At 40.8% G+C, this 26,171-nt stretch overlaps 2 protein-coding genes across 3 annotated transcripts in view; one reads left to right on the forward strand and one right to left on the reverse strand.

The window, feature by feature from the left end:
* Positions 1 to 18,767: 18,767 nt before the first annotated feature.
* Positions 18,768 to 26,171, reverse strand: part of LOC130647883 (uncharacterized) — a 53,015-nt gene continuing 45,611 nt past the window's right edge. The window contains exon 2 of one of the 2 annotated variants that reach the window (XR_008982895.1): positions 18,768 to 19,259. Coding sequence is in view for 1 of the 2 variants with exons in the window: in XM_057453889.1 (XP_057309872.1) it covers positions 19,336 to 19,361 (26 nt within the window). In the remaining variant the exon portion in view is untranslated. Of the gene's footprint in view, positions 19,362 to 26,171 lie in introns of both variants that reach the window. The other variant, XM_057453889.1, reaches the window with a different exon arrangement.
* Positions 20,652 to 26,171, forward strand: part of LOC130647884 (uncharacterized) — a 49,470-nt gene continuing 43,950 nt past the window's right edge. The window contains exon 1 of the mRNA XM_057453890.1: positions 20,652 to 20,789. The gene's annotated coding sequence lies outside the window, so the exon portion shown is untranslated. The remainder of the gene's footprint in view (positions 20,790 to 26,171) is intronic.

Consider the following 26,171-nt stretch of genomic DNA (forward strand, 5'->3'; position numbering starts at 1 on the left):
CCAGCAATCAAGTCAAATTAAAAAGAATGTTACTTCTTGTAGTGAAACTGGCTCATTTATCACATTTATAAGGTCAAAGTCCAAAATCAGTTCAATTAAGTCCCACAGTCAATCATTTCACTGTTAAGTGCGATGCAACCTAGTAATATCCGAATACTATCGCTAAATACATGTGTGGACGAATATGTGGCGCAACCGTTGTAACTCAAACGGATTGATACCGTTACAAAGTCAATGAAATGTAGTTTTTGAAACTGTCGTTTTTTCTTCAGCGCACGATAACGGCTAGGATTGCTCCCACAGTAAAAAATGAGTTTTTTATTTAAATTTTTAATAAAGCGCTGCCACAGCGCCCAGTGGAATCGATGAGTTCCAGCAATCATGTCAAACTAAGAAGAATGTAAATTCTTGTAGTCAAACTGGCTCATTTATCACATTTATAAGGTCAAAGTCCAAAATCAGTTCAATTAAGTCCCACAGTCAATCATTTCACTGTTAAAAGCAATACAACTTAGAAATATCGGAAAAAAATCACTAAATACATGTTGGTACGAATATGTGACGCAACCGTTGTAACTCAAACGGATTGACACCGTTAGTAAGTCAATGAAATGTAGTTCTTGAAACTTTCTCTATTTCTTCAGCGCGAACTAACGGCTAGGATTTCTCCCACAGTAAAAAATGACTTATTTATCTTAATTTTTTAATAAAGTGCTACCACAGCGCCCAGTTGAATCGCTGAGTTCCAGCAATCATGTCAAATTATGAAGAATGTTATTTCTTGTAGTCAAACTGGCTCATTTATAACATTTATCAGGTCACAGTCCAAAGTTAGTTCAATTAAGTGCCACAGTCAATCGTTTCACTGTTAAAGGCCATGCAACCTAGTAATATAAGAATACTATCGCTAAATACATGTTGGTACGAATATGTGACGCAACCGTTGTAACTCAAACGGATTGATACAGCCAAGAAGTCGATGAAATGTAGTTTGTGAGAATGTCTCCATTTGTTCAGCGCGTGCCAACGGCCAGGATTGGTCCCACAGTAAGAAATGACTTATTTATCTTAATTTTTTAATAAAGCACTACCACAGAGCCTAGTGTGCTCGCTGAATTCCAGCAATCATGCCGAATTAAGAAGAATGGTGTTCCTTGGAGTCCAATTGGCTCATTTAACGCATTTAAAAGGTCCCAGTCCCGAATCAGTTCAATTAAGGCCCACAGTCAATCGTTTCACTGTTAAAAGCAATACAACTTAGAAATATCGGAAAAAAATCACTAAATACATGTTGGTACGAATATGTGACGCAACCGTTGTAACTCAAACGGATTGACACCGTTAGTAAGTCAATGAAATGTAGTTCTTGAAACTTTCTCTATTTCTTCAGCGCGAACTAACGGCTAGGATTTCTCCCACAGTAAAAAATGACTTATTTATCTTAATTTTTTAATAAAGTGCTACCACAGCGCCCAGTTGAATCGCTGAGTTCCAGCAATCATGTCAAATTATGAAGAATGTTATTTCTTGTAGTCAAACTGGCTCATTTATAACATTTATCAGGTCACAGTCCAAAGTTAGTTCAATTAAGTGCCACAGTCAATCATTTCACTGTTAAGTGCGATGCAACCTAGTAATATCCGAATACTATCGCTAAATACATGTGTGGACGAATATGTGGCGCAACCGTTGTAACTCAAACGGATTGATACCGTTACAAAGTCAATGAAATGTAGTTTTTGAAACTGTCGTTTTTTCTTCAGCGCACGATAACGGCTAGGATTGCTCCCACAGTAAAAAATGAGTTTTTTATTTAAATTTTTAATAAAGCGCTGCCACAGCGCCCAGTGGAATCGATGAGTTCCAGCAATCATGTCAAACTAAGAAGAATGTAAATTCTTGTAGTCAAACTGGCTCATTTATCACATTTATAAGGTCAAAGTCCAAAATCAGTTCAATTAAGTCCCACAGTCAATCATTTCACTGTTAAAAGCAATACAACTTAGAAATATCGGAAAAAAATCACTAAATACATGTTGGTACGAATATGTGACGCAACCGTTGTAACTCAAACGGATTGACACCGTTAGTAAGTCAATGAAATGTAGTTCTTGAAACTTTCTCTATTTCTTCAGCGCGAACTAACGGCTAGGATTTCTCCCACAGTAAAAAATGACTTATTTATCTTAATTTTTTAATAAAGTGCTACCACAGCGCCCAGTTGAATCGCTGAGTTCCAGCAATCATGTCAAATTATGAAGAATGTTATTTCTTGTAGTCAAACTGGCTCATTTATAACATTTATCAGGTCACAGTCCAAAGTTAGTTCAATTAAGTGCCACAGTCAATCGTTTCACTGTTAAAGGCCATGCAACCTAGTAATATAAGAATACTATCGCTAAATACATGTTGGTACGAATATGTGACGCAACCGTTGTAACTCAAACGGATTGATACAGCCAAGAAGTCGATGAAATGTAGTTTGTGAGAATGTCTCCATTTGTTCAGCGCGTGCCAACGGCCAGGATTGGTCCCACAGTAAGAAATGACTTATTTATCTTAATTTTTTAATAAAGCACTACCACAGAGCCTAGTGTGCTCGCTGAATTCCAGCAATCATGCCGAATTAAGAAGAATGGTGTTCCTTGGAGTCCAATTGGCTCATTTAACGCATTTAAAAGGTCCCAGTCCCGAATCAGTTCAATTAAGGCCCACAGTCAATCGTTTCACTGTTAAAAGCAATACAACTTAGAAATATCGGAAAAAAATCACTAAATACATGTTGGTACGAATATGTGACGCAACCGTTGTAACTCAAACGGATTGACACCGTTAGTAAGTCAATGAAATGTAGTTCTTGAAACTTTCTCTATTTCTTCAGCGCGAACTAACGGCTAGGATTTCTCCCACAGTAAAAAATGACTTATTTATCTTAATTTTTTAATAAAGTGCTACCACAGCGCCCAGTTGAATCGCTGAGTTCCAGCAATCATGTCAAATTATGAAGAATGTTATTTCTTGTAGTCAAACTGGCTCATTTATAACATTTATCAGGTCACAGTCCAAAGTTAGTTCAATTAAGTGCCACAGTCAATCGTTTCACTGTTAAAGGCCATGCAACCTAGTAATATAAGAATACTATCGCTAAATACATGTTGGTACGAATATGTGACGCAACCGTTGTAACTCAAACGGATTGATACAGCCAAGAAGTCGATGAAATGTAGTTTGTGAGAATGTCTCCATTTGTTCAGCGCGTGCCAACGGCCAGGATTGGTCCCACAGTAAGAAATGACTTATTTATCTTAATTTTTTAATAAAGCACTACCACAGAGCCTAGTGTGCTCGCTGAATTCCAGCAATCATGCCGAATTAAGAAGAATGGTGTTCCTTGGAGTCCAATTGGCTCATTTAACGCATTTAAAAGGTCCCAGTCCCGAATCAGTTCAATTAAGGCCCACAGTCAATCGTTTCACTGTTAAAGGCCATGCAACCTAGTAATATCAGAATACTATCGCTAAATACATGTTGGTACGAATATGTGACGCAACCGTTGTAACTCAAACGGATTGATACAGCCAAGAAGTCGATGAAATGTAGTTTGTGAGAATGTCTCCATTTGTTCAGCGCATGCTAACGGCCAGGATTGGTCCCACAGTAAGGAAAGACTTATTTATCTAAATTTTTAAATAAAGCTCTACCACAGAGCTTAATGTAATCGCTGAATTTCAGCCATCACATCAAATTAATGAGAAAGTTATTCCTTGAAGACCAATTGGCTCATTTGTCACATTTATAAGGTCAAAGTCCTAAATCAGTTCAATTAAGTCCCACAGTCAATCATTTCACTGTTAAGTGCGATGCAACCTAGTAATATCCGAATACTATCGCTAAATACCTGTGTGGACGAATATGTGGCGCAACCGTTGTAACTCAAACGGATTGATACCGTTACAAAGTCAATGAAATGTAGTTTTTGAAACTGTCGTTTTTTCTTCAGCACGCGATAACGGCTAGGATTGCTCCCACAGTAAAAAATGAGTTTTTTATTTAAATTTTTAATAAAGCGCTGCCACAGCGCCCAGTGGAATCGATGAGTTCCAGCAATCATGTCAAACTAAGAAAAATGTTAATTGATGTAGTCAAACTGGCTCATTTATCACATTTATAAGGTCAAAGTCCAAAATCAGTTCAATTAAGTCCCACAGTCAATCATTTCACTGTTAAAAGCAATACAACTTAGAAATATCGGAAAAAAATCACTAAATACATGTTGCTACGAATATGTGACGCAACCGTTGTAACTCAAACGGATTGATACAGCCAAGAAGTCGATGAAATGTAGTTTGTGAGAATGTCTCTATTTGTTCAGCGCGTGCCAACGGCCAGGATTAGTCCCACAGTAAAAAAAGACTTATTTATCTAAATTTTTAAATAAAGCACTACCACAGAGCCTAGTGTACTCGCTGAATTCCAGCAATCATGTCGAATTAAGAAGAATGGGATTCCTTGGAGTCCAATTGGCTCATTTAACGCATTTACAAGGTCACAGTCCAGAATCAGTTCAATTAGGGCCCACAGTCAATCGTTTCACTGTTAAAAGCGATGCAACTTCGTCACATTGGAAAAAATCACTAAATACATGTTGGTACGAATATGTGACGCAACCGTTGTAACTCATTCGGATTTATACAGCTAGAAAGTCAATGAAATGTAGTCTTTGGAACAGTTCCTCTTTATTCAGCGCGTGCTAACGGCTAGGATTGGTCCCACAGTAAGAAATGACTTATTTATCTTAATTTTTTAATAAAGCACTACCACAGAGCCTAGTGTGCTCGCTGAATTTCAGCAATCATGCCGAATTAAGAAGAATGGTGTTCCTTGGAGTCCAATTGGCTCATTTAACGCATTTAAAAGGTCACAGTCCAGAATCAGTTCAATTAAGGCCCACAGTCAATCGTTTCACTGTTAAAAGCGATGTAACTTAGTCACATCGGAAAAAATCACTAAATACATGTTGGTACGAATATGTGACGCAACCGTTGTAACCCAAACGGATTAACACCGTTAGAAAGCCAATGAAATGTAGTTTTTGAAACTGTCTCTATTTCTTCAGCGCGAACTAACGGCTGTGATTGGTCCCACAGTAAAAAATGACTTATTTAACTTAATTTTTAAATAAAACGCTACCACAGTTCCCAGTGCAATCGCTGAGTTCCAGCAATCAAGACAAATTAAGAAGAATGTTACTTCTTGTTGTCAAACTGGCTCATTTATCACATTTTTAAGGTCAAAGTCGAAAATCAGTTCGATTATGTCCCACAATCAAACGTTTCACTGTTAAAAGCGATGCAACCTAGTGCTATCAAAAAAATATCGCTAAATACATGTTCGTACGAATATGTGACGCAACCGTTGTAAATTAAACGGATTGATACGGCCAAGAAGTCGATGAAATGTAGTTTCTGAGAATTTCTCTATTTCTTCAGCGCGAACTAACGGCTAGGATTGGTCCCACAGTAAAAAATGACTTATTTATCTTAATTTTTGAATAAAGCGCTACCACAGCGCCCTGTGTAATCGCTGAGTTCCAGCAATCATGTCAAATTAAGAAGAATGTTATTTCTTGTAGTCAAACGGCTCATTCATCACATTTATAAGGTCAAAGCCCAAAATCAGTTCAATTAAGTCCCACAGTCAAACGTTTCACTGTTAAAAGCGATGAAACCTAGTAATATCCAAATACTACCGCTAAATACATGTGGGGACGAATATGCGGCTCAACCGTTGTAACTCAAACGAATTTATACCGCTAGAAATTCAATGAAATGTAGTCTTTGAAACTGTTCCTATTTATTCAGCGCATGCTAACGGCCAGGATTGGTCCCACAGTAACAAAAGACTTATTTATCTAAATTATTAAATAAAGCTCTACCACAGAGCTTAATGTAATCGCTGAATTCCAGCCATCACGTCAAATTAAGAAGAAAGTTATTCCTTGAAGACCAATTGGCTCATCTGTCACATTTATAAGGACATAGTCCAGAGTCAGCTCAATTAATTCCCACAGTCACTCGTTTCACTGTTAAAAGCAAAACAACTTAGTAAATTTGGAAGAAAATCACTAAATACATGTTGGTACGAATATGTGACGCAACCGTTGTAACTCAAACGGATTGACACCGTTAGAAAGTCAATGTAATGTAGTTTTTGAGAATGTCTCAAATTCTTCAGCGCAAACTAACGGCTAGGATTGGTCCCACAGTAAAAACAGACATATTTATCTTCATTTTTTAACAAAGAGTTACCACAGTGCCCACTGTAAATGCTGAGTTCCAGCAATCAAGTCAAATTAAGAAGAATGTTACTTCTTGTAGTCAAACTGGCTCATTTATCACATTTATAAAGTCAAAGTCCAAAATCAGTTCAATTAAGTCCCACAGTCAAACGTTTCACTGTTAAAAGCGATGCAACCTAGTAATATCCAAATACTATCGCTAAATACATGTGGGGACGAATATGCGGCTCAACCGTTGTAACTCAAACGAATTTATACCACTAGAAATTCAATGAAATTTAGTCTTTGAAACTGTTCCTATTTATTCAGCGCATGCTAACGTACAGGATTGGTCCCACAGTAAGAAAAGACTTATTTATCTAAATTTTTAAATAAAGCTCTACCACAGAGCTTAATGTAATCGCTGAATTCCAGCAATCAAGTCAAATTAAGAAGAATGTTACTTCTTGTAGTCAAACTGGCTCATTTATCACATTTATAAGGTCAAAGTCCAAAATCAGTTCAGTTAAGTCCCACAGTCAAATATTTCACTGTTAAAAGCGATGCAACCTAGTAATATCCGAATACTATCGCTAAATACATGTGGGGACGAAAATGTGACGCAACAGTTGTAAATCAAACGGATTGATACCGTTAGAAAGTCAATGAAATGTAGTTTTTGAAACTGTCGCTATTTCTTCAGCGCGCAATAACGGCTAGGATTGATCCCACAGTAAAAAAAGACTTATTTATCTAAATTTTTAAATAAAGCACTACCACAGAGCCTAGTGTACTCGCTGCATTCCAGCAATCATGTCGAATTAAGAAGAATGGTATTCCTTGGAGTCCAATTGGCTCATTTAACGCATTTACAAGGTCACAGTCCAGAATCAGTTCAATTAAGGCCCACAGTCAATCGTTTCACTGTTAAAAGCGATGCAACTTAGTCACATCGGAAAAAATCACTAAATACATGTTGGTACGAATATGTGACGCAACCGTTGTAACTCAAACGGATTAACACCGTTAAAAATCCAATGAAATGTAGTTTTTGAAACTGTCTCTATTTCTTCAGCGCGAACTAACGGCTGGGATTGGTCCCACAGTAAAAAATGACTTTATTAACTTAATTTTTAAATAAAACACTACCACAGTGCCCAGTGCAATCGCTGAGTTCCAGCAATCAAGTCAAATTAAAAAGAATGTTACTTCTTGTAGTCAAACTGGCTCATTTATCACATTTATAAGGTCAAAGTCCAAAATCAGTTCAATTAAGTCCCACAGTCAATCATTTCACTGTTAAGTGCGATGCAACCTAGTAATATCCGAATACTATCTCTAAATACATGTGTGGACGAATATGTGACGCAACCGTTGTAACTCAAACGGATTGATACAGCCAAGAAGTCGATGAAATCTAGTTTGTGAGAATGTCTCCATTTGTTCAGCGCGTGCCAACGGCCAGGATTGGTCCCACAGTAAGAAATGACTTATTTATCTTAATTTTTTAATAAAGCACTACCACAGAGCCTAGTGTGCTCGCTGAATTCCAGCAATCATGCCGAATTAAGAAGAATGGTGTTCCTTGGAGTCCAATTGGCTCATTTAACGCATTTAAAAGGTCACAGTCCCGAATCAGTTCAATTAAGGCCCACAGTCAATCGTTTCACTGTTAAAAGCGATGTAACTTAGTCACATCGGAAAAAATCACTAAATACATGTTCGTACGAATATGTGACGCAACCGTTGTAACTCAAACGGATCGACACCGTTAGAAAGTCAAGGAAATGTAGTTTTTGAAACTGTCTCTATTTCTTCAGCGCGAACTAATGGCTGGTATTGGTCCCACAGTAAAAAATGACTTACTTAAGTTAATTTTTAAATAAAACTCTACCACAAGGCCCAGTGCAATCGCTGAGTTCCAGCAATCAAGTCAAATTAAAAAGAATGTTACTTCTTGTAGTGAAACTGGCTCATTTATCACATTTATAAGGTCACAGTCCTAAATCAGTTCAATTAAGTCCCACAGTCAATCATTTCACTGTTAAGTGCGATGCAACCTAGTAATATCCGAATACTATCGCTAAATACCTGTGTGGACGAATATGTGGCGCAACCGTTGTAACTCAAACGGATTGATACCGTTACAAAGTCAATGAAATGTAGTTTTTGAAACTGTCGTTTTTTCTTCAGCACGCGATAACGGCTAGGATTGCTCCCACAGTAAAAAATGAGTTTTTTATTTAAATTTTTAATAAAGCGCTGCCACAGCGCCCAGTGGAATCGATGAGTTCCAGCAATCATGTCAAACTAAGAAAAATGTTAATTGATGTAGTCAAACTGGCTCATTTATCACATTTATAAGGTCAAAGTCCAAAATCAGTTCAATTAAGTCCCACAGTCAATCATTTCACTGTTAAAAGCAATACAACTTAGAAATATCGGAAAAAAATCACTAAATACATGTTGGAGAGATAGGAAAATGCCGATGTTAGGACAGACCCCGTTGGCACTTTACCATTTCACGTCAAATTATAGGCCATCCACGTCAAATCAACGATAGAAGAGTCTATAAAATCCGTTAGCACCTACGAATGTCCGGATCCGCCCCAACCCCCCAACCCCCCGCCGTGTCCCCTCCCCATGGGTCCCCCTACCCACCCTCATCTGTCGTGCCTTATAATTTATAGTGTTATGTGTGTCTATAATGGCCTCTTGCCAGTGTGGTAATACCATCTTCCAAAATTATGCGTTTATCATCATCGGCATTGAGCGCCAGTTTGTTTGTTTTCACCGTGTGAACATCATGCTTAATCTATTGAAAGGTCATTTGGGTTCTGTAAATGTTCTCACCCTCAAACAGACATCTCTTATAATCGGCGAAACCTATGGTCTCCCTCACCACGCATTTCTTCACCCCCTTACATCTCTTACCCTCCCTACCACATAGCTGTTTGTATGCGTATGTCTTAGCTCTTAGGGCGATGAACTCAGTCATCACCTTACCACCCAACTCGTCCTTCATCAGCCCAATGATCTTTTTATTCAAACCTAATGGTAGAGGTCTACCATCTTCCTTATCATACCCAGATGTGTCAAATCTCACAGACACATCGTTCGCGATATCTTTGTAGAAGTCGTCTGTTTTTATGTGGTAAACGAATGAATCCGTATCCATGTAGCAAAGCTTCACATCATCACCATATTTCGGTCTCATGTAATCATGGTGGAACTCATACATAACCATCTTGGATAGATGGAGGATTGTGGGGCCGAGGTAGATCGGTTTGTTCATCTTGATCTTGATCTTGGACATCTCTATCCCCATCAGTGTTTCCGAGAAATGGATTGCACCCCTGAAGTTTGGCTTCATCACCATTTTCTCATAATTCTTTTGGTTGGTGGCCAAACGTATATCCTTCTGTCTTCGTTGATTCTCCATTGTCTTACCAAAGACGGAATTGTTCATCAGCTTGAAGAAATCCTTTTCAAAGTCATTCTTCGACTCCGTGCGCAGCTGTGTATTGAAGTCGATGTAAGGTTTCAACCATGCGCTCTGATCAAACCTCAGTACCCTATGAACCTTATCCAGAACAAGACCGTGATTCAAAGCTTGAGCAAGCGCACGGATATGAATCACATAGTTCCTCTTGTCCGAAAGACATGGTGTCAGCTTCTCGACACCATTGATAACCTTCCTCTCAGGCATGAAAGGAAGATCGTTATGTGTGTCATGAAGATTATGTGGATATCTAACATCAACCTCAAGCATGTACCCCTTTTCACCGTTTTCCACAGCCAACTCTGAAATGAGTTCAAGTGTAAATTTACCGGAACAATCCCACTCAAACCCCCCGGTGGGCATCTTCTGTATCATAGCCCATCCATACAGATTGTTAGCATCAAGATACTGTAGATGGGTTGTATCTTCCGAAGTATTATACATATCACCCATATATGGATTATTTGCCTTCGCGTGTCTGTGAACGGCCTGACAGAGACCGCCCCTAATACCCATCTCCACAAACAGTAACATATCCATATCTGACAACAAATCCAGCTTAACATCTGTCTTTTTCAGGCATGCCTGCCAAGCTAATCCGGGGGCCGTGTAAAAATGAGCGGGATCTAGTTTATAGTTTTTCAAACATGTCTCTCTGAATGTCTCAAACACATCACTCAGAAGCAGAACATCCGTCTTGAGATAGATATCATGATAAACGCCCATATTTTCAACTTTCATGTCCTTCCACACCTTCTGGGCATGCGCATAATCAGCATCGCTGATACCATTCATGTTCAACTTGCTATAAAAGTCATCTTTCGAAGGAAGCCTGGTTTCATTAAACCTATCGAATGAATCAACATACTCATATGGGTATACACCCTTCCTTCTCATTATGGTGAATTGCTCATCATTGAAGAATTCTCTAAGGTTTTTACACTGATCATCGGATAGATTGTCAGCCAAGGAACCTAATCCTCTTGACATAAATCTAAATGAATCGATGAATCTCAGCTTTATCTTTTTGTCTTTGGTCTCACCATTTTTGTTGGTGTATTCACCAACCTTAACATCGGTAGAGAAAGAGATATATTTCTCTTTATTTTCAGCGATTACACTCATACCACCTTCTCCATACTTCTTCGCAAGCTCTTTGAAAAATAGATGCGCATCATATCCGCTCAGATTATGGAAGACAACCGGAATATAATTAGGCACCTTGTAACGGAGATTACATTCCATGTGTGCCGATCCACGAAACTTTCCGGTAAAATGACAGTGATCCCTGACCTTGATGTCATCATCACCAAATTCTCTCATACAGATGTGGCAGTTGGTGGAATTTTCATATCCATCAAGTTCTTCATCGGTTAGATCTTGCATAGCAAGTTGTGGAAACATGTTGTATAACCTTTTCGCCTCGGAAACCACATGATCCACAAAGCGCGGAACACAGTCATCACCACGGTAAAGCTTCAGAGGGTCCAAAACTTCACCATGAGCATATTTACTATAACAACAGAATCCGGTGGGGATATGTTTACCAACTTTCTCGGTGGACGATCCACACTCTATCTCTTCAGGTTTTGTAAAAGCTTCAAAATCGGCATACATGATGAATGGGGCTTTGAGCTGGTACTGACCGTGGGTGAAGGTTAAGGTGCTACCCTCCTTAGGGAGTTGAATATTAACGGCATCGTTATTCTTACAATACTCAAAGTGCTCATCCCTTTTCCGTTCGCTTGGAAAACCAGAGAGACAATTCAAGCAATAATGCTCTTTATGTTCATGCTTTGAGTTGGCCTTGCTCAGGACACCACTCAGGTTCTTAACAGCGATATAATGCCTCTTATCCCCTTCACACAGTAAAAACAAAACAACCGTCTCATCCCGGTCAAGATGCTTCGACTTTCGACACATATAGACACCCTCAATGTCATCTTTTGTCAAAACATGCACGGCGATATCAGGGTTCCTTCTCTCAAATAAATCTATCTTGTTTAGAGCCATTGGGAAAGTTAGACCACCCCAATTGCACTTGTCTTCAAACTTCTTAAGGTTTGAGATTCGTTCAGGATGATTATCAATCTTATCATGATTGAGAGCAGCGATAACGGCCCATTTGAAGCATTCTTCATCCTCGTTATGTGGGTTAATCACAGATCGCTTTCCACTGAAATTCTTGGGTAGCGGTAAGTAAGAACTACCTCTCGTTAATTTTAGCTTATGAAAGTCCACATGCATATGCAAGATTTTATCGATTGTGAACCCACTGGCGGGTAGAGCAGGGTTTTCAATCTGCTCGATTATCTTATTACGGATCCGATCAAAAACATTAGAAATGTCATCGTTGGAATGTAATACCTCCATATAGCTATTGAACGCTTTGTCAACATATACACGTGGGGCATCGGTCGAGCCGGTGTCCTCCTTTACCCATTTCACCCACAGTGTAGCCTGAGTCTTCAGCGACTTCTTCTGCCTGAGCACTTCCTTCATCAACCTCTTAACGATAGGCTTAAGCTGTTTGAGAAAGACCTTGACATTCCTCTTCTTACCATCCGAGTTTATCTTGAAACGTTTGTATGAACGGTCAAACGCCTCCTCAATGGGAGTATAGGGGTTTTCCTCTTTCACCTCTTCCACCTCTTTCACCTCTTCCTCTCCACTGCCCTTTTTATACAAACCCATGATCTTATCCTTCATGGTTTTGAAAGCTTTTGTTGTTTTATCCTTAATAGCCTTAGGTACATGTTTCGTCAACCAGTCTCTCCATTCAATCAACTTGCTTTTCACTATAGGTCTGGTTTTAGCCATTTCTTCCTGCTCAAAAATATCCATGTCAGAGCCAGATCTAAATGGTCTAGGTCTCGGTCTCGGTGTTGGTATGGGTACAGATCCATCGGATCCTAGAAAACTCCCCAGAGATTTGATTGATGTAGGTGGTACATGTATGGCGGGTCTAGATGTTGGTAAAGGGCTGTAGAGTCTAGGCGGTCCGGTGTATCTAGGTGCCGGTATCGGTCTCGACACCGGTCTAGGTGCCGGTCTCGGTCTCGGTCTCGGTCTAGGTCTCGACACCGGTACGGGTCTCGAGGGTCTCGGCATGGGTACCGGTCTAACCGGTGCTGAAACGGTAGTTGGTCCCAATAATTCGATAATCTCGGCCTTTCTGAGCTTTGCGTAGCCATGTAGGCCGCGTTCCTTAGCGAGTTTTCTTAATTCAGCAAAGGTATTTCTCGAAGTCATGCTTGCGTATGATATACGAATACAGAATCTTTAACCCTTTTTTTAAAAAAAATCGTAAACCGTGTTGGAGGGTCATGAGTGTCCTAGTTTGTGGTTGCCACACCGTGCTAAAATTGTAGTAAAACACGCTAAAACACACAGAGTGCCGATCCACCGTGGGTGAGTATCCATCGACACCACGGGATTTTTTGTTACCCGCCCGAGTAACAAAGGCCAGGAATTCGCGGAGATATCCATGGCGTGCTAATCGCCAACCTCAAATACGATCTATAAAATCGGGTTAAAGATTCTGTATTCGTATATCATATCCAACCATGTCTTCACCGATCGTACGCGCCCTCACCTACAGCAGAGAATATATTGATGACTTTAGTCTTTTCACGCTCCCTGATTTAAGAGCCAGAGCGAGGTACCTTGGCCTACATGGATACTCGCGGCTCAGAAGGGCTGAGCTTATCAGATTATTAATATCGATTGATCTATCGCATTATTCCCGCCGGATAGCAATCGAGAGTGTTCCGACACCTAGACCGACACCACCCACCTACAGTAGAGAATATATTGATGACAATAGTCTTTTCACGGTCCGTGATTTACGAAACCGAGCGGGTTTCCTCGGCGCATCTAGATACTCGCATCTAAGAAGGGACGAGCTTATCCAATTATTATTATCAATAGATCATACTCATTATAATGAGCCCGGACCCACCAGACCACCTCCATTTCAACAACCGGCACCTGGATCGGTACCAGCACAGCTTGACATTGATGAAGATGAGGACGATGATGAGAAGAGGACGACGAGGACAAGAGCGCTGATTGATCGTGATTTTTTTAGTGATGACGATGATGACCTAGATGAAGATGATAGATGTATCATTTGTCTTTCTAAAAGAAAGAGCGCAACCTTTGTTCATGATAGAACGGGACATTGCTGCTGCTGTTTATCGTGCGCATATAAATTGGAAAAGGGGGAAGATAATTGTCCCGTGTGTCGAGCGCCAATAGATTTTGTCATTAGACAATATTGAACATGAATTCCCGATATTTGTTACCCGCCCGAGTAACAAAAATCCTGAGGTGTCGATCGTCCCCCAAGACTGAGCCATAGCGGCCATATCTGCGGACGACCCTGCGCGATCCCCAGCATCATCTTTACCAGAAACAGGTAAAGATATCGCCCCCTTTTTCACCAACCTTGCACATAATCAGGAGGTAATTCTGTATCTTCAGGTATTAACATCAATTCCTCTTTTACAAAAGCCCGTCCGGGTCCGTCTTGAACATAGTACATTACACGGTTACCAGGTTGCGCTATTACCTCACGCAATCTATATGTGTTTTTCGACCATATTCTATCGGTTGCCCGTCTCCGCCCATCATCATGCTCTTCACCAGGTTGTAGTAGATATCTATACAGGCCATCTTTTGGTAATTCTACTTCAGGTGGATAATTCTCTTGATTAACCAGAGGCACCTCTTTCATTATAATAGCATCTTTTGGTTTCATACCAATCATCTGCGTCTTTGTATCGTTTAGCCTATCAATCAGTTTATACAGATGCTTAACCCATGTAGATGATACCTTTTCAGAATCATTCAGTTCTTGAGCATCTTGTATTTTGAATAAATTTTCCGCAAGTATCTTGTTCAACGCCTCAACAAAAGCTGTGTGCGTATGCTTATATTTTGTAGTCGCCCTTTTAATTTCAACCTTATGCTTCTCCAACAGCTTTGTCACATCTGCTTTGAATTCTGAACCGTTATCACATTGGAAAGTTTTTGGATAAGTTAATGGTCCGGCCTTGTAGATGTCTTCAATCATAGCGGCAACCTCTTTGGCTTTCTTAGTCCTCAAAGGTCGGGCTACCTTGTATCTGGAAGCAGCATCGATTCCCGACAAAATGTACTTATATTTATTACCATACAGTATGTCACCGGGCATGTACAATAAATCGAATTGATGTAAATCATTAGGGGTGGTAACTTCATAATGTGGTCTTTCAACATGTTTTGGGGCGGGTAAATGTACTTGCCAAAATGCTTGTTTTGATAGCCACTTCTTAATCTCCTTTGGTTTGAAGCCGAATCCTCTTAAATTCTGAACAGCCTTTTGTCCTTTCCATAAATTTTGAGGTTGATAGTAAGTCTCTTGAAGTTTTGACATGTTTTATTTATGCACACCTTTATTTATCTCCTTTTTGTTATGATGTGGTACGATAAAAGTGCTTAAAGTTTTTATATGTATATGTATATGCGTATATGTCGGACATGAATACCACACCAGACTACAAATTGATGAAACTGCGAGAGTTGCAAGAGGTTGCTAAATCCCGCGGAATTAAGTATATCGTGGGTATGAGAAAGGCTAAACTGGTTGAGGTGATTGAGAAGAATGATCTCGACCCATCCTACACCATCGATCCGGATACCAAACGGCAACGGTACGGATACTATTCAAGGTGGAGGACGAAAAACAGGGAGGCATATCTAAAAGCTCAAAAACGTTATAACGACAAAAGATCTAAGTGATTGTGCGCATTTTTGTTACTCGGGCGGGTAACAAAGGCCGGGAATTCGCGTTCAATATTGTCTAATGACAAAATCTATTGGCGCTCGACACACGGGACATTTATCCCTCCTATTATTCTCCAATTTATATGCACATGATAGACAGCAGCAGCAATGTCCCGTTCTACCATGAACAATGGTTGCGCTCTTTCTTTTAGAAAGACAAATTATGCATTTGTCCTCGTCCTCTAGGTCATCATCGTCATCACTAAAAAAATCACGATCAATCAGCGCTCTTGTCCTCGTCGTCCTCTTCTCATCGTCGTACTCCTCTTCCTCTTCTTCCTCCTCTTCCTCCTCATCGTTGTACTCCTCTTCCTCTTCCTCCTCATCGTTGTACTCCTCTTCCTCTTCCTCCTCTTCCTACTCATCGTCGTACTCCTCGACATCATCTATGTCCATATATGTCCATATTTCATACGGACCCGTGGCGACTGCATAGACGCGCGCTTCTATTATGGGAGTTCCATAGTATCCGAGTCCGACTCCTCCGGTGCGTAAGACACTTCGAGCTTTTACGTGTTCTATAATATCATCATAGGATTTATGATCAGAGTCCGGACCGATCCCCTCAAAGTCATCATATTGTAGTTCCAATATTTCGACCATGTTCAGTAATTCTTCGCAACAAGATCTGCTGGATGCGGAATTCAGGCATGGGTCTATTGTGCGGCCGAAATATTCGTCCGCCCAGGAGCCAAATCTTTCGAGGAACTGTCGGTTTTCGTCATCTGTAAATCTCGACGTCATGGTTGGATATGATATGATATGATATACGATATAGGAATTTTTATTCCAATTTTTATAGATCGTATTTGAGGTTAGCGATCCGCACGCCATGGATATCTCCACCCACCGATATTTGTTACCCGTACGAGTAACAAAAATGCGCACAATCACTTAGATCTCTTGTCGTTATAACGTTTTTGACATTTCAGGTACGCCTCCCTGTTTTTCTCCCTCCAGCCGGTACAGTATCCATACCATCCCCGCTTGGTATCCGGATCTATGGTGTATGACGGATCCAGATCATTCTTCTCAATCACCTCAATCAGCCTGGCCTCTTTCATCGCGCAAATATACTTCACCCCACGAGCTTTGGCAATCTCTCGCAACTCTCGAAGTTTCATCAATTTGTAGTCCGGCGTGGTATTCATGTCCGACATATTATGGCATATACATGTACGGCTAAAAACTTTAAGCACTTTTATCGTACCACACGAAATATGCGAGCGGTGTACATGCGCACATCACTAACCTTGATTTACGGTCCTTCTGAGGCTTTGAACCTCGTCCATTAGACTTTTTTCAAACTGGCTGCGAGTTTCGCTCTCCATCTTTCTGTCGGTTTTCGTCATCTTGTCCAGAGCTTCGTAGTATATACCGCTCAGGGTTTGAAATTCAATGTGACTAATGTCGTCATTATTCAGAGCCCGCGAGACGGAGTTTTCAAACACGGCGATGGCGGACGTCGCAACATCATATAATTTCATGACCTTGTCAAGTTTGCTCCGATATCTTTTAATCAGGGCCATGACGGAGCCCGTGAAAATGGTTCCGGACAGTGCTACGGCTCCCAATCCCACGGAAGCGGGGATTCCGATGAGCGTGGCACCGGTTACCACCGAACCTATGCCCGAAGCGACGGTTAGGGCCGTGGCGCTGGCATTTAAAAGCACCAGTCTGTGCAGCGTCTTGTTATATTTCTCATATTTTGTATTGAACTTATCACGTAATTTTCTAAGCTCCCCAAGTTGAGAGTTCACGGTATTAGTATTAAACTTGTCCTGCTCGCTCGAATACTCGGGAGCCGTGGGTAGCTTCGGATAAATCTCTGCCATTGTGTGGTTACTACAAAGAAAAAAACTTTACTCTAAATAACCTATATCCAGTTTATCCAGATCCTTGAGAGTTTCATGATAAGTATCACACAAACTCTCAAAATCTGCTCTACAGATGTCCCGAGTGTTCCAGGGTAGCGTTTGATCGAACACATCGATGGCATTTTGTACAACGCGATACGCGGCTCTTAATTTGTCAAGTTTCTCCCGATATGTTCCGACATATTGGCTGGTAACCGCATAGGAAGCCGAGCCCAACAGACACATGCCAGAATTCTGCATGTAATTCCCACGGGGACCGCCTAAATTTCTAATAATGGTCGCCGCGGTCGCTATCGAGCCGGCAATGGCCGCGGTTCCGGATAATCCCTCCAGAACCGACCATATGATCAGAGACCTCCAGCGTTCCTTCTCGAGGTCTTGGAACTTGCCTCGTAATTTCACCAGCTCCTCAAGTTGGGAATTGGATATATCCGTTTTAAAAGTTTCTTCTCTGGTACTAGAACTCTCTGCCATTTCTATTATATTAGGAAAAAAACTATCCTTTAAATAAAATAATGGCGGACATTGATATTGATCCGTTTGGTGACCATGGTCAACCTGACGAGGGTACCGATGACTCCACACCTCTGGTACCGAGGGAGCGCACGCGTGTGCAGATACACACACCTGATGAGGAGACATCATTCGGTGGAGGAACCTCTCTGCGCTCCAGAGTTACTAGTGAGCGGGTTAAATCGCTCTATGAGAAGCTATTAACTATATATCCAAACGAGAACCCGAGCGTGATACATACCGATCTGTTTGAGACTCGCGATGGTGAATTATACTACAAGGATGATAACAGACCGCTGACACATGGCGGATCTCTAAGGTCTACCGGTACCATTGCAGATATACTGGGCAAGAAAAGGCTGCGCAATTTGGGGTTCGATATACCGAAAGGTAGTATAACCCCCCGACAGGCCGCTAGGCTAAACAAAATAGAAGAGAGACTACCGTCACCGGATAAAATAGAGAATGCGACCGATATAGAATTAGAAACCATGTCTGGAGATGTTGTGAACAGTGCGAAAGATTTAATTTCATTGGTCAAACAACAATCTGTAGACCATGAAGCAACCCAGACCGGCGATCTATTTGAATATCCTATGCGTGAATTGCTAGGATTGGATAGATCATTGAGAAACATAAGAGGAAGTCTTCAGGATGAAGTTGCAAAAAAGGTTCAGCTCGAACAGCATATTGACAGAGAAAAAAACAAGTTGGAAGAGATGGAAAACACACCAAATATGACCGAGGAACAAAAAAATGAAGCGAAAGAAAGGTTGAAAGGTTTGCAAAATGAGTTGAAAGGCCGGCAAGAGATTATCGATATTCTCAAAGGTAAACTTAACAGTCAAATAAAAAGCATCAGGGAGACAATCGCCAAAGTACTTGACAAAGAAACCACATTGGGTGAAAAGATACGAACCCTATTCCGTGAGCAGGGTATCACCATCGTCAGTGTACTAACGGCATTTGGTATGGTTATCGGCCTTCTAGTTGAAACTTTGACGCCTGGGGGTGGGGGGTCATCCACCGGTAATACAAAAAATCATGAAAAAACCGAGGGCGGTGCGAGGGAATGGATAAAGAACAAGCTGAGCGCGCTGGGATCTCTCCTGGGTAGATTAGCCGGTGCCGCAGCCGCGTCCCTACCGGGTATAATTGGATCCATCGTATCGTGGATCCTAAATAGAGCAAAGGAGGTCGTCGGTTGGTTGAGTCAAAACCTGTGGGCTTTGATAGTCGGAATCGGAGGTCTGATATACACCTACATGGTGACAAAGCGTTAGCTATTCCGAATATATGTTACATGTGTCATGTAACATAATACCCGCGGCATGGTACTATTTTTCGAAATACCACACGGCGCCTCCGACACCAATCATGCTTAGCGCGATAAATGCCAATTCCCGTTCATGCTGGCCATTGCTGGGTGTATAAAAGTCGCTCAATACGGGCCTGCGCGGAATATCTGTGAGAGGTGACCCTCCAAATACTTTTTTATATTCCCGCATCGCGTCATCCAGCTCCGTGAATTTACCCTCGGCCTTCTTCTCAAGTCTGAGCTGCTTATTGATAAAGTCAACCCTCTCTTGTCTTTTACGTTGCCATATAACCTGAGCCTTCTGCAGCTGTTCTATGGCTAGATCATGCCGCTTCCGTTCCTTATCTATCCTATCCTTTGATAAACTTGAAAAGAGGTAGCTTGATCCGGTGAAGGCCAAAGCGTTCGCGAAGGCACCTCCCAACATCATTGCAATTGAAGCCATGTTTATATAATCCGGTATAATATAGTGGCGTTATTTTAATGCGATAGCCTCGGGGGCTATGACATCCGTATCCACCTCCGTGTATTCCACCTCCGTGTATTCCACCTTGGGTAAAATCCTCTCAACTTTCTTACGCTGGCATAAAACCCAGACCAACCATTCCAGTATTCGCAACATTATATATTTATAGTTTCAGGTATAATTTTTTGCTTAACTAGATATTCTCTTGTCATTTCACTTGCGGCGACTATGGCTACAAGCTTTCCGGTATCTTCCAGGTCAAACTTCTGAATTGAGGGTGGCGTCATTTTTAATACCTTTTTCCCGAGCATTGAATAGCCTACAGCGAAAACGCATACGACCGATGCTTTATAAATATCGTTGACTATACTTTTCTTATCCATGTCTTATATTTACTTCTAGATTATAATATCGCGATATTATCCCTTTATTCCATTTCAAGTTTACTCCTGGTTTTTCTAGTGTCCGATGGAGCTCTCGGTGGGGGATCCTTCACCTTACTCTGTGAGGTGTTGTTCCTCATCACCACCAACGCTCCAATTATTAGCATCACAATCACACCGCCGCCCATTATTGCGTAGTTGTTAACCCCACCCTTGGGAACATCTGTCACGGAATCCTCAATTACAATATCCTTAGGATCCTCCAACAGTGTCTGAGGTGTCGACCGCGTTGGTGTCGATTCCGTCTTCGCCTGCGTCTCTGCCTGCGCCATGAGCAGTCTTTTATAGTCTTCCCTCTGTTTGCGGTTGAATTCAGCCACCCTCTTACCAGCCTCAACCTTTTTAGGGTTCTTCGTTGTCACCTGAATAGGAGTCTGTTCCTCTGACATCTTTATTATCTATATCTATATTATTATTATTATTTGCGTTTAAATTTCTTCCAGCGATATAATGCCTACCTGTAATTAGACCCACACTGATTGGTGATAGTAGTGATCCGAACTTATAATATAAATCACATGTGAACCTTTGGAGTGCCGAGTTTAGGAATGGATCATTCTCCAGGTCATCACTCAGAGCTTTTTGATTTTTTATACCCAGGGCTGTACAGGCGCCCATGGAGTACATGTGGATTATTGACTGTCCTAAAGACTTAACCATTTGACCGGATAGTTTAGCCTCGTATATGGTGAACAGTTTATCCACCTCATCATTCTTGAGCTTCTGTATCTCCACCTCCGTATACATCTTACCAAGATATAACTTGCTATTGCCGGTCAGCACGCACTCGAGCAATTTCTGTCTCTTCCCATCATCCCGTTCATCGATAAAAATTAGGTTGTCAATTACCGTTTCGGCCATTTTCAATAGCCATAGGTATTTTTTAATACAAAAAAGACAGAAACTAACCAATACCAGCAATAGCACTACAGCTATCACCAGTAATATTAAATTTATATATTCTATCATTATAGGATAGTACTGTAGTTTTCCTATAGATTTGTTACAAGAGTCTTGTAACAAAAAAATGTCCATTCTAGCAAATCACGTGAGTTCTTGGATGTTCCATCCTCATGACTAAATGTGTATATTTGCCATCTTTCAGCCTTTCCTTAACCTTCTGGATCTCCGACGATTCAATGACATCATTCTCTTCGTGGATGGTTGCGAGATCATGTCTGTCCTTCGGATACCACACATATAACATTTTTGCCTGCCTTCGTAAGTTCTTCGGTATCGCGGTGTATGATTGTGTGAGTAGCCACATGGTGTGGTTTCGATGCCGACCGCTGATGGCCAGCTCCAGAAGCGGTTGCCTCTTTTTGTCCAGTTTCTCATCTGCGATGATGTCGTCGATCAGGAATAATGTTTTGTACCCGGCACAGAAATCCGTCATCTTTTGAATCCATTCGTACAACATACCTCTGGGCTCAATTAGAATCACATATCTATCCCTCCAGAACCAGTTACTCCCCATATATGTCTTGTTCCATCTTAATGTTGGACATATAATCACAATGAAATCGAAGTGATCAAAGTATTCACTCTCCAGCAGTGTTACTACGCGTTTGGATTTTCCGCAGCCAGTTGGACCGACGAATAGTGCCGTGTGAGGATCTTTCATGTAGTCCATCTTAATATAGTACATCCATAATTTCACCGTTTTGAATATTTAATTGAGCATCCATGATTAGATATATGTAGGCGTTTAAGGATCCCGCGGTTTCGGCCGTCTTTTCAACTTGTAGTGTGATCCCCTCGCTCGCATTTTCAATCCGTCGGCCGGTCCCGTGCAGTGAGTTTTCATCTATGGTTCTGAAATCCAGCCATAGAGCATATTTCGTGGTTAGGTAGTCCGCGACCTTCACATCATGTAGTTGCAGATGTTTCTGTATTTCACCGGCGTTGCTGTCCTTTTGCTTTCCCTCTGCGAAATACTTGCATATTTCACCATAATGCTCAAACGGTTGCATCCCCTGAGCGAAAAGTTGGTTAGGCTTACCCTCAACTATGGCGGATACCTTTTTGATCTTAGGATTGTAGAACCTACCGGTATCTCGTTTGTAAGCTTTCTCTTCCTCAAACAGAACCAATATACCCTTCAGGGACTTGCACGGTGTATTGAACGACCAATTCCACGTTGTGTCCGACTTATCCACCCTAATTTGTCTATGTCTCAGAAATCTGTCATAGAGTACGGCCATGTTTTGGTATTCATTTGAAATGAATCTGGCGAGTGTGGGTTGTGTCACAATCTCATATTCGAGAGATATGTTGGAGATTTTGTATTTAGCATCCGGCGCGGGTGCCGATGTGGCACCGGAAGGTTTGGTTGGTGTTGATAATACTACCCTGTCATAATTGTTGAATGTTATCTCATAACATAGCCTATTACCTAATCCGGCCTGATAATAAGGAATCGTGCTATCCAACATTTCAAAATCTAGTGGTATGGTGAACTTGTTTTTGTATGCATCATAGATTGCTTTGTCCGCTACCTCTGATGTATCTTTATCCGCGGCTCCAACTCTCAGTTTCATGCAATTTTCCGTGCACCCTTCATCAAAGATGATACCTTGTCTTATTGCATTTCTTTTTTCAGACTTGGTTAACCATAAATCTCTGTAGCACCCGAAAAGATCAAAGTCATCAATGCTCAGAATCTCGGTACCCTCGAACTTGATGGCCAACTTTTTAACAATTGCCCTCCCTATGTTAGAGACCAATGTTCTCTTCGTGTCGACTTTTGACTCGAGTTCAATGTCGAAACTTATTTTCGAAGTACCCGGAACAATGACATCATCGTTACCTAAATTAGGGAACCTAATCAGGAGTAACTGGTTCTGATCAATCTAACTTGGGTTGTGAGTGACAATTACTTTTTGATGCGTTCCTTTTACGCCATGTGCGATCCTAAGTGAACGCTCTGGGTTTAACTTTTTCCCGTATTCCATTCTATTCCATATTACTTTTATTTTATTTTACTTTAATTCGGTTAATGCTACGGTATCATCTGTCCGCCGTATCTCTTATGTGTAGTGTAACTGCTGTCTTCATACCACCCCATAGCACCTTACCATCCTGACCTGTGACTCTCATGGTAAGTGATTGAAGTAAACCTTTCTTTAGTTTCTTATATTGCTGATTTTTCGGTTCAATATATGTAAAATCACCACCATACTCGGATATATGATATGTCATCAGGTTGTTGCTATATTCACCATCTTTAAGATTTAACGAGTTATCCAATTCATTAAGATTAAAATGTAGTTCCGTTATACCCCCTAGATTGAATATTTTACTCAACTTAGAGTTTCTAGCTAGTTGTGTTGATTTTACATCACCTCTCACGATTGAATTCAACTCCCTCCCTGTGTAGTGCTGACCCTGTTGTAACCTAACCGTGGTAACTCCGTCAGCCAAGGGTATATCTATTGGAGCTGTAGCTACATATGTGACATTATCCGAAAACGTCTCCACGATCGCAACCTCCTTTGTACCATGTGAGTTGTCTATCGGTTGATACAAATAGATTTTCTTCTCGCTATTTACGTCCTTTATTGTGATATACATTATTATATTAGAGATTGTGAATATATTTAAATCAAAGAATGGATGACATTTTCAGATATAACCCGAATGCGGCATATAAGCCAAATGGGGGGCGGGATCTTCAAATATTGAGCGCTAGGGATCTGTACAAACAGGCCATTATTGTGTCTGAAAGTGGCTCTTTCCCCGCTTCCTTTCCTAATATTTTTACCAATTATGAACTTAGTCATAACGCGCAACGTATGAGAATTTGGAATGAGCAACCTTTTAGATTATGGCAAACCCAGCTAAATTTCGCCACTTGGTGCGCTTCAAGTGCCTGTGGGGTAAGTTCGGAACACCTGAAGGATGGTAGATCTATGGTCAGGTCAATATATCGTTTTCATGTGTATTATCACATTAGGCGAATCATCAAGCGCCTACAGACACCTCTACCCTTTGAGGATAGCTTCAATCGATACGACAATCCCTATTCAAATGAGGAGTTTTTAAAAATCTGCGGCGATTATGGAGTTGATCCCAACCCAATGAAATACAGGGGTCAGAACTTTTTCAGCTCATATCAAAAAAGACGTAAAGAATATCCGACTCCGGGGTTAAGTTATTTCACAAACGACTCCATGACGCGGTGGATTGTGGAAAAATCCGATGGATTTACAAAAACGGGCCTTGTGAAGATCTCGAGCAGTGTCAGGGCCTATGCATATCTTGTTCTTAGTTCTCAAGCCTCAGCGCGATCCTCCATCCTCGGTAATGATTCAAGTGCTCTGACCGCCCAAAAAGTTTTTATGAATAACCTTGAGGACATTGTTAACCGTAGGGTCGATATTCAGGAGGACATTAAACGTTATCAGGATACGTTAAACTACGCTTCAAGTAAGGTTGATTATTCGGTTGGACAAGGTATTTATATGTTACCTAGTGACATGAATCTCAGAATTAAGACAGGGGTGGTGGGTTACAACAACAAGATTTTGATATCGGGTGAGGATCTTACCATCGGTATTAATCGAAAGGTCAATGTTACCGAATCACATAAGATAACTAAAAAGAAGCCGGTAACACCCGATCATCCTGATATCCATCCTGATAAACACATTACCGTACACCACGTGGATACTACAGATAAACACATTACTGCACCTTACCACAAAGATACTCCTCCTACACACGAAGATGAGAAGATCGCTCTTGTGATTGTTATGACAACGGGTTATTTCATATGGTATTTGTTTAGATAAAGAATGACGTCAATTAAATGTCAATCAAGCCAGAATAACAATAGAGAAACAATGCATTCCTTACATACCAAATATCCTTAGCAACGGCTACTTTCGTTTTGACTTTTTTCTTATGTAAACAACTTTCTGGTATGTAAAATATGTAAAATCCTATTGTTATAAGCGTTTGATTGACAGATGGTAGATAACAAAAACTGCTTGCGTGTTGTTATTTATAAAGTGGTATAAAGAGATGTAATCGTGAATATAAACACAATGGCTTTTCCAACAGTTGAAGAATTTGAACAAAACATAGAACAAGTTACTCCAATCATAAAGTGGAGAGAGCTGTCTAAAAACGATATTTACCTTGTTAAATATGTGAAAGAGATGGAAATATCAAGACCTGGTGCTCTTTCTGAAAAATCTATGTATGCGGAGGTTCAAGATAGAATGGGAAATAAATATAAGACATGGTTGCCCGCAAGACTTTGTGATGAATTAAAGGATTATAGTTTCAAGGGTGATGCCTTTGTCAGATCAAATGGTCTCAAACAATCTCAAAATAATCATCGAAATCAATTCTTCAGTTATGACATTATGTGGCGCTAAACCTTGCAATGTTGCAATCATCTTTACTTGTTTCTGGTAAAGATAGACACACATAACACTATAAATTATAAGGCACGACAGATGAGGGTGGGTAGGGGGACCCATGGGGAGGGGACACGGCGGGGGGTTAGGGGGTTGGGGCGGATCCGGACATTCGTAGGTGCTAACGGATTTTATAGACTCTTCTATCGTTGATTTGACGTGGATGGCCTATAATTTGACGTGGAATGGTAAAGTGCCAACGGGGTCTGTCCTAACATCGGCATTTTCCTATCTCTGTTGGTACGAATATGTGACGCAACCGTTGTAACTCAAACGGATTGATACAGCCAAGAAGTCGATGAAATGTAGTTTGTGAGAATGTCTCTATTTGTTCAGCGCGTGCCAACGGCCAGGATTAGTCCCACAGTAAAAAAAGACTTATTTATCTAAATTTTTAAATAAAGCACTACCACAGAGCCTAGTGTACTCGCTGAATTCCAGCAATCATGTCGAATTAAGAAGAATGGGATTCCTTGGAGTCCAATTGGCTCATTTAACGCATTTACAAGGTCACAGTCCA

This window comes from Hydractinia symbiolongicarpus, chromosome 6, assembly GCF_029227915.1.
Source record: "Hydractinia symbiolongicarpus strain clone_291-10 chromosome 6, HSymV2.1, whole genome shotgun sequence".
NCBI classification, from domain to species: Eukaryota; Metazoa; Cnidaria; class Hydrozoa; order Anthoathecata; family Hydractiniidae; genus Hydractinia; species Hydractinia symbiolongicarpus.